The following is a 9,523-nucleotide window of genomic DNA, read 5'->3' on the forward strand; positions in this document are numbered from 1 at the left end:
ATATTCTCTTCTACCAAGTTGTGTTGTGACTTTTCCTTATGCCAGCGTCTCCAAGCTGGTGCCCTCCAGATATCTTGGTCCTGTGACCTAAGAATTCTGGGAGGGCATCAGGTTGAAGAAGGTTGGATTGCACCATTGAAAATAAGGCCTAACGGACACCGTCCTTTCCTCCCTGCCCACAGGATGGAGTTCTTTGAGGGTTGTAAAGCAATAAATGCAGACAGCATCGATGGGATTTGTGCCCGGTTCCCCAGCCTCTTAAACGAAGCTAAACAAGAGGATAAGTTCAAAGATCTCTACCGTTTCACTTTCCAATTCGGCCTGGACTCCGACGAGGGCCAGAGGTCGCTGCACCGGGAAATAGCCATTGCTCTCTGGAAGCTGGTTTTCACCCAGAACAAGCCTCCAATTTTGGACCAGTGGTTACACTTCTTGAATGAGAACCCCTCAGGAATCAAGGGAATCTCACGGGACACGTGGAACATGTTCCTTAATTTTACTCAGGTCATTGGGCCGGACCTCAGCAACTATAGCGAGGACGAGGCTTGGCCCAGTCTCTTTGACACTTTTGTGGAATGGGAAATGGAGCGGCGGAGGAAGGGGGAGGAGGAGGAGGAGGAGGAGGACCCCACGCGCTTGGAGGATTTACAGACAGCGTCCCTGTGTACAGACCATCACACTGCATAACATTTTAAAGCAGCCGCCGCGACAGTTGTCCCCCGTTAAACCCTTCATGGCCCATAAGCTCAGAACTCATCTGGAATTTACAGACTTCTCCAGATTTTTCTACTTTACACCTTTCTCTGCCTTGTATTTTGAAAGGGCTTTAAAATGCTGTATCCATATTTTAGGCACTTTCTTTAAAAATTGGGTTATTCCTGTTTCTTCTTTCCTTGAAATGTTTAACCCTCCCTCTGGTTGCAAGTTAAATGATTTTTTTCCCCCATGGTTTCAGATTGGTATACATCTTGCCGCAGGTTACGCAACTTTAAAAGGAAAATCCCTTTTTTTTTTTTTTTTTCCCTGGTGAGGTTAAATTAACATCACTAAATTATTACAGTGCCAGATTGAAGTTCTGCATTTTTCTTTTTTTTAAACAGAGCAGGCCTATACTGTGTGTAGTGCTGTTTACATTGTTGAATTTTTTAAGGTGGGGATCATTTTAACATTTATACCACGATGGATAGCAGTGTTAACTGTTAACTACAAATGCATTTAATTCCCAGGCAAACAAAAAGATGTTGAAAGCCAATGAACACAGCATTGTACTGTGGTGGTGATTGATTTGTAGCATGGCTTTCAAACCTGGTTTCGAAGTTGGCACCTTGGCAGAACGAATATACTGTACCTGCCTGTCAGTGGATCGTTCGATCGCCTTTGTGGGCTGTCAGCCATGAAGGGGGAGCGCCAGCACCCGAGATTCGCGAGGAAGGCGAGGTTTGCAGGCTGTCCTCGCTTAATTCGAGTTGTCCTTGGCGTTGCTCACTTTTCAGTAGAAGCTGGGGAGGGTTTTCGCAGAGATAAGTCGGGCCCGAGTAATGAGAAAAAAAAGGCTCTCCCCACTAAAACAGGAACGACAGCCTTTGGCGGTTGTCGCGTTTTACCTCTGATTTTACCCCCTGAAAGGAAATCTCGCTCCCAAAAAGGGGGATTCGATGGCCAAATTTTGATATCACCATCTTGAGTATTCTGGAGGGGGGCATAAATTGGGTTTTGCAGGCTAGCAGGGGTCCCACCTCTGCCTTGAAGAACAGCTGCTCTCTAGAGCAGTGTTGCTCAACCTTGGCAACTGGAAGATGGGTGGACATCCACTCCCAGAATTCCCCAGCCAGCCATGCTGGCTGGGGAATTCTGGGGGTAGAAGTCCACCCATCTTCCAGTTGCCAAGGTTGAGCAACACTGCTTTAGCGGAAATTGCAATGAAATACCTGAAAAAACTTTTGTGAAATGGTTCCAACTGCCCTCCCGCCAGCTGCAGGCTTTCAAAGTGGGGCAAGAGGATGAGTCCAAGGGACCCCCCCCTCTCCATGACAAGACACCAAGGAGGAATACTACCTCAGTTACCAAGTTCCCTCTTTTCTCCCTGTCCCCGGACCCCTTTTCTTGCATTCGGCATTCGGGGCAGTGTAAAAAAAAAAAAAATGCTTTGACCTAATGAAACCAAAGGTGGTGGGTTCATCAAGGTTTATTAACTTGGGGAGAAACGACCGCTTTGGATTCTCCCCGCGTTCACTTTATAGACGGGGCTCTTTGGATCACAATGTTCCAGTTGGGTAAGTGCAGTATATTTGGGGTGCAAATGAACTTTGTTTCGGTGCCAGAGTCCTCCAAAACAAAGATTCAGCCCTTTTCTGCCCCAGGAGAAAGAATTTGCACCAGAGGGTTACGCTCTGTTTTCAGAAGCCCTGGGTGGGTTTAACAGTAGCATTCCCCACAGAGATTTCAAGGGGCAGTTGGTTATTATTCTCCCGGAAAGCGAGAGAAAGAGGAAAAGCTTCATCTGTTGGATTTCTATGTGCTGTGTTACTGTCAAAAGCCCAGGCATCTGGGGGGCTTTTTGGGGCAGGGGGTGGCAGGGGAGAAAAGTAGCAACCCTGTTTGGAATTGTTTTAGGGCCAACGCTTGTATCCATTGCATATTTGGGCTGATTCAAGGATCTAACTAAGGCTGAATCTTTTAAACGTCTGTCTGTATTCTACCTGCAACCGTCATGACCCCAAAAAGGGAGGTTTATTCACACCCGTTGGCTTGATGGGTTCCTGCTTTCAAGCAGAAGAAAAGGAATATCGCTTTGCCACCCATTGTTTAACCCATTTAAACCTGGTCAGAGGGACCGCCGCTGAGGTTTTCAACCTGTTAGCGGTTACAAAATGAACAACTTGGTATTTCCGGTCTTCTGATGACGATCTCAACCCAGGTTTATTATTTTTACTTTTTTAAGGAACCCACCATTGATTCAGCAGCCCACTGGTCTGCCCTCTAAACCAGTGTTTCTCAACCTTGGCCACCTGAAGATGTGTGGACTTCAACTCCCAGAATTCCCCAGCCAGCATGGGGAATTCTGGGAGTTGAAGTCCACACATCTTCAGGTGGCCACGGTTGAGAAACACTGGTCTCGATCGACAGAAGAAGGTATACATTTCCTTGGCAGCTTGAATGCTTTGAATTTGAGGGGGAGCAAAATCAGCTTCCGGTTTGCTAAAGCGAGTGTTTCTCAACTTTGGCACCTTTAAGCTGTGTGGACTTCAACTCCCAGAATTCTCCAGCTGGCTGGGGAATTCTGGGAGTCGAAGTCCACACAGCTTAAAGTTGCCATGGTTGAGAAACCCTGGCTAAAGCTCCTTATGCAGGAGAAATAGGCCTTGGGGATATATTTAGTGATCCCCCCCCCCATTCAAAGATAGTTTGTAAGGACTCTAGGAATGCACCTGACCAGTAATTCCATCATACTACAGACAAACCTACTGAGATGTTAATTCACTAACCGTTGGGGGGGGGGAGTGGTTTTTAATAAATAAATACTTGAAATTCACATCCTCTCTCAGCTGCTGAGAGCAGAGGTTGGCACCCATTTGCTTTTCTTTTAATGACTGCATTAAAGTACCTTTTAAAAAAAATTGTACGAGCCCTACTAAGGTCCTGTTTTTCAGCAGCCCTAGTTCTGGACTCCTGTTTTGAGGTCCGATGCAAGACTCTTGCTTTGAAGCTAACGCTGCAGACGTTTCGTGTCGTCTTAAAACAAAAGTGTGTGTTGGGTCTAAAAGTGCGTGTGGGAGGGGAAACACTGCCCTGCCGATGTGAAATTGGGCCCAACTTTAATTTATTCAATTTAGGTGCCGCCCGACTCCAAATCAACTCTGGGCGGTGTACAGTAAAACCAAACAGAATAGAAAACGTTATAATGATCAAAAGGGAATTCGAAAGGAAATGCCCAGATCTCTGCAGTTTGCACAGTATTCAACCAACCTGCTGGAGGTTTAGGCTTGGGAAGTGTGAGAAAGAACATCAGGGTTGCCAGCAGTTTGACGGGTGTGAGGTTCTCCGGAGAGGTGAGAGAGAAATGACCCATTTGCGTCAGCAGCCTGATTTGAAAACCGTGGTGCCATCTTGTTGGTAGGGACATAAGAGTCTGACCTTTGAGAGGGAACGGGCTTGGCAGCTAGGACATCCTTGGAGAATCTATGGTGCGCTTGCACGTGAATGGGTTCGAAATCGTGCAAGGGGGCACTGCTGTCCCATGCCATTTAGCCAGTGTATAGACTGGCCAGATGATTCCCTCTCAGAGATTCCCTTCTGTGATAGAATCGCCTTCTTAACTTAAATCTTAACTCTCTGCCCCCACCCCATTTCTCCAGAGAATAAAACGCTGGTGGAGAAAACAAGAGCTGGAGGAGAAAGAATTTTGTTTAGGGGTAAAGCCGGGCTTTGTATGCACAAAATCCAGGTTCAGACATGGCCCCAGGGTGATGTTGCAGGGGAAGATGGCTTGCTGAAAAGTGGGGTCTTCATTATCAAGGAGACTTGTGGGTTCCACATACAGCTCAAGGTGGTTTGGAGGTTGCTTTCCAGTGTAGAAGAAGATTCCTGAAGCTTGGTTTGGTTGGTTAAATAGTTTGGGTGTGTGGAGCAGATCACCCGGACTCCTGGAATTGTTAGCTTGTCTGGGAGTAGGTCCTGATGTTGCCTTTCTTCGATGCCTCCAGATCTAATCCAGTCAAGAGTTAAGGTTGTACTGAATTAGCCTGCTGCCTCCAAATCCTAACCTGCTTAATATAATTGTTTTGGGGATTATCGGTAGGGAATTTTTTTATTTTTTATTTTTTGGTCCTGGAGAGATGTCTAGTTTTTTTCTGTTCTGGGAAGCTGAGTCTGCAGCGAATGGAGCAGGTGCAGCTTTGCTTATCCAGACATGAATATCTGAGAATCAAGCCAAAGGTAGGAACCTTTTCCTTTGCATCTAACCTTTTGGACAGAGAGGGGGGAAAAGGATGTTTTATTGCACAGAGGACGTTGGGCCTGTGACGAGGGAGGGGGAAGAATGCTGCCACGGACATGGGAGATGGGTCCGTGCAGTTGGACCTCTTGGTTGACGCGACGGAGATAACCGGAAGCTGCTTTGCGCCCTTGCTGGATCAAGAGTGCAGATTCCCATTTTAAGAACGGGCAAAGGTCTCTGCTCCTCTTCCATGCCCGTGTCAACCCATGATGTCACTTTGCCCGGCGTTTCTCCTCGTCTCAGCATTGATGTGGCACCCTTTCAGTTCCTCCTTCCTTCTCCACTCGCCAAATTTAACCGACTTGCCTCTTGGCTTCCAGACTTCCTAAAATAGTATCACAACTCGATTGCTTCCTCCCCACCCACCCCCCGTCCCTCCTGCAGAGTTTTAGCAAATGCACCAGCGTGTCTTGGCAACACGGAGGGAGATTCGTAGATGCTCTGCTAAACTTACCCGGCAGGGTTTTGTGTTCAACGCTCTGATGTTTTTAAAAAAAGATTCCTAGTGATTTGGTGGCTTTGCAGGGTGACGTTTGGGTTGGAAGTCCCAACACCACCTTATGCCCTTCCTTATTTCACTCTTGTTTCACATTCCTCTTCCTTCTCTGCAAAATTGCGTTTTAATTTGGCGATCCAAAATGGCACAGTGTGTTCTAAGTGAGATATATGCAATGGCATTATTATCCCTGCTGTGTTTATTTCTCAGTTCTCTTTCCCTAATGTAGTTTTTAAAAATCTCAGCCACTTTAAGCTGTGTGGACTTCAACTCCCAGAATCCCCCAGCCAGCCATGCTGGCTGGGGAATTCTGGGAGTTGAAGTCCACACAGCTTAAAGTGGCTGAGATTGAGAAACACTGCCCTAATGATTCCTTGCGATGCATTAATCCTTCCTGTTACTGTACCCCGAAGAACTGATGCTAATTAAACTTTTCCAAATGGCTTCTCAAGTCCTTTTCCACCCCTAATTTAGATGCTCTTCCTTGAAAACTTTGAAGTTCTTGGGCCAATGTGTGTTCGTACTCTTTGGTACAAAGCCTTATTCATCACGCCAAGTTTATAGGCTGGCTTCACCTTAAGCTAACATAGGATGGGGTAATTGGTGGGGTGGTGGAAAGAAGCCATCGTCTTAACACACTGCATGAACCAGGTTTTTGCTTCACATGGTTGATGAGTTTGAGCACTGCGCCTTAGTTGAATACAAGAATTGTGCTTTGTTAATCTGGGTTTCGCATGTTGTGTGAAGCTAGCCATAGAGTCGTAGAGTTGGAAGGTATTGAAAGGTAAAGTTCCACTGGTAGGAACTTATTCCTTCAGCATCTCTGATAGATTGTCTTCTAGCTCCTGTTTAATCTCCAGGGCACAAGTCTGCTATGCGCTGCGCAGAGATGTGAGGGAGCTCATGAGTCCTGTAGCTGGGTGCCTATGGAATCCCTGAATTAAATAATTTTTTAAAAATGTAAATGTCGTACATACATCATCCACTATTCCCTTTCAGGGTGAGCAACTTTATGCAGAGCACGAACAGCAAGAAATAGTTCACCAAAGAAATTACAGGGATGATGTAAGGAAAGGAGAAGGCAATATAACAAAAAGATAAACAGATTCTACCTCCCTTTCCAGCCAGAATCTTATGAAATTGCAAGAGCTTTTGCATGAAAGTGGGGATTTTTTTTAGTTCTGGTGATTGTGTGAGATTCTGGCATGAAAAAGTATTGATTTGTTGGCACTTATGCTGGCATGCAAGGTTGTGTAATGGTGTCTGCTGCAGGTTTTAACTGACATCTGCTGTCCTGTAACATGTGCCACTTGGATCCTACTGTCTGAAACAGTAGAAAACCAGCAAGCATTATTTCTTGAGTAGCTCCGAGAAATAAATGACAAATTGCAGTCCATCCAGATCTATCCCAGCTGTTCTTTTCTAGCTGAACGAAGGCAGTGCTGTTGGACCATCAACTTGCCATGGGTGCCTCCTTTCTGAATAATCTGTACTTTGCATAACTCTGATTTGCTGAACAAACTACCATTGGCTAGGTTTACCTAAGCCACTTAGCAACAACCACATCACATTACAGCTTAGGAGGATGTAGGAAATCTGTCTCTTGTTTTCCCTTGCAAAACAATACCGATCCTCCCTTGTGATGTAATCTGAAAAACATAAATCATCTTTTTAGGAAGGGAAAAGATGGAAAATAAACATTCATTCTTTTCCCCCTGCCCTGCAGCATTCGTTCCAAATTAAGCTGTAGCCTCAGCTTGCTAATTCTGCTCTCTGGATTTGCTTTTCTCCACCCATCCCTGTTTTTCTTGACAAGATTAATGTTTTTGACATTCAGAATAGAATTGGGCACACATCTTGTTTTTTTCCTCTCCTCTCTTGCTCTTTCTGTCACTGTCTTTGCATGCTACGGGGGCTTTCCTGCTGAAATGTGCTACTGATAAAGATGGGGAGTTGATGATACTGAAGAATGACATTGGTTGAACAACTCTCTAATTCAAAGGATCTCCCTTCCCTTCCCTTCCCTTCCCTTCCCTTCCCTTCCCTTCCCTTCCCTTCCCTTCCCTTCCCTTCCCTTCCCTTCCCTTCCCTTCCCTTCCCTTCCCTTCCCTTCCCTTCCCTTCCCTTCCCTTCCCTGCAGACTAGTTTCCATGGACCTGTTTCTCTTTCATCCCTCAACCTCCCTGAAGTAAACAGAAGTAGAGATACGTTTAGTTGATCTGCTGAACAGCGTATGGTGCAGCTTGTAGATTCATCCCAGGAATACAGAGCTGAGGCTCAGAGCAACTTGCCAAAAACTGCCTTGTGAGTTCACGGCAGATCAGAACAAAGACATTCCTGATTTGTCTGCTCTGTCTTTGGTTTTGTTTCTAATGCTGTTTTGAAATCTGCAATCAGTTTTTCATGAGTGTTACAAGCTGCAAAAGATCCTTCCATTCTGTCTTATTCTCAGGAAGCTTGAGAATTTCTTTCCAATTTCTTGTGGAAGGATTGTGCGACTCACTCTTGTTGGAGGGGTTGGAAGAGGCTCTTGCTCTTTTCTTTCCATAAGTCTTCCCTGACAACCTTTCCTAATCTGAAAAACCCTAATGGGTAGAGCTTCCCCTGCGTTTTCATGAAGTGTGAGAAACCAGGTTTGGGAGACTTAATTGCACACTGAAAGACAGGCTTACATCTATCTCCTGTCCACGTTTTAATTAAATCAGTGCAACACCTTACCAAGTTAACTGCAGATTTATACTTATGGGAATCCAGTGTTATCACGTATAGGACTCGACAATGCCATTTTTAGCGAGGCTACAGAGAAGTATCTGTAATATTTTAAAACGTCTGTTTTTGAAAAATTCCCTTCAGCGGGGCCCCATCCAAAATGGCAGGCCCATATCAATCAAAAACTAATCCCAAACTGATGGTTGGCCTTGGACATGCTATTTTAGTTTTTTGGAAGGCCTTATTCCTTTTGGTTTCTGACATGAGAACCAGTGAAGTACTTGAGACGTTTCATTACCCAACTAGGCAACATCATCAGGGCTACTGAGGGTGGGGTTTGCTCCCTGTTTATATGCAGTCACTTGCCCTGCCAGTGTTGGGTGTGTGTGTGTGTGGTTTTCTCCTTGGTTGGGGTGAGAATCAACTTAAGTGTGTATTCGTGTGTGTGTGAGAGAGAGAGAGAGAGGGAGAGACTCGGGCGTGTTGCCTTCCTTGAAGCCTGGGTTTACAACTCTGTTTGGAGCCAGGGGGACTTCACTCAGCCTTTGAGTTGGCGCTGAGTTTTTCCTCCAAAAGGTCTGTAGGGCCAGGCAAAAGATAAATTTGACTTAATTAAAATTACATTAATTAAAAAGACACGTGCGTATGTAATCAATGCTCCCTTCTATAACCTGACAAGTACAATGTGGTTGCAGCGATAAAGGATGCCTCCCTGAATGTCAATTTTTCACGGCCGCTTTGAGACCTCAAAGAGAGAGAAACATTTATGGGAATTGCATTAAATTCTGATCAGATAACACACCCTGGGAAGAGTAACTGATACTGACTAGACTTCAGCCTTTCTTCAAAGGAAAAGAAGGGCGTGGAGGAGACATGCACCCCCACCCCCCCACCCCCCCACAAAGGCAAAGAGTTGGGATACGGCCCATTTACTCTCTCGGGTGAAGGGCGTGAGATTTTTTTTTAACGCCTTCCGGATTCTAAATAGAGCTGTTGGTTTTCCTCCAGCGACCTCTGTGCCCTGCCGCAACAGAGTGTTGAATTTTATTTTTGCTCATCTCCTCCTAAACATGAGCTCCAACACCCTCTCCTCTCTGGATTTCTATAAGCATGATTAGATTTTCCACTCGTCTGAGCCTCCCAACAGGGGCAGGTTAGGTCAAGAATCGGTCCTCTGTCTCCCAAGAATTGGTCCTCTATCTGTAGCTGACGCAGGATTCGAACTCAGGTGCTCCCAGACATCTTTGAACTCAGGCTGAGGATGAACCCTCATCATCTTCCCCAGCAAGCAGGGCATTTGGCAATAAGAATGATAGTCAAGC

At 45.6% G+C, this 9,523-nt stretch overlaps 1 protein-coding gene across 8 annotated transcripts in view; it reads left to right on the forward strand.

Annotated features, from left to right (window-relative positions):
- Positions 1-5,375, forward strand: part of DCUN1D3 (defective in cullin neddylation 1 domain containing 3) — a 35,032-nt gene extending 29,657 nt beyond the window's left edge. For all 8 annotated transcript variants that reach the window (XM_007424974.4, XM_025164629.2, XM_025164625.2 and 5 more), the window contains one exon: positions 183-5,375. In XM_007424974.4, coding sequence (XP_007425036.1) covers positions 183-687 — 505 coding nt within the window. In that variant the 3' untranslated portion in view covers positions 688-5,375. The remainder of the gene's footprint in view (positions 1-182) is intronic.
- The last annotated feature ends 4,148 nt before the right edge of the window (positions 5,376-9,523 follow it).

The sequence above is a fragment of the Python bivittatus genome, unplaced genomic scaffold (assembly GCF_059951505.1).
Source record: "Python bivittatus isolate LINGU-HERP-01145 unplaced genomic scaffold, Pbiv_v1 ctg000560_np1212, whole genome shotgun sequence".
NCBI classification, from domain to species: Eukaryota; Metazoa; Chordata; class Lepidosauria; order Squamata; family Pythonidae; genus Python; species Python bivittatus.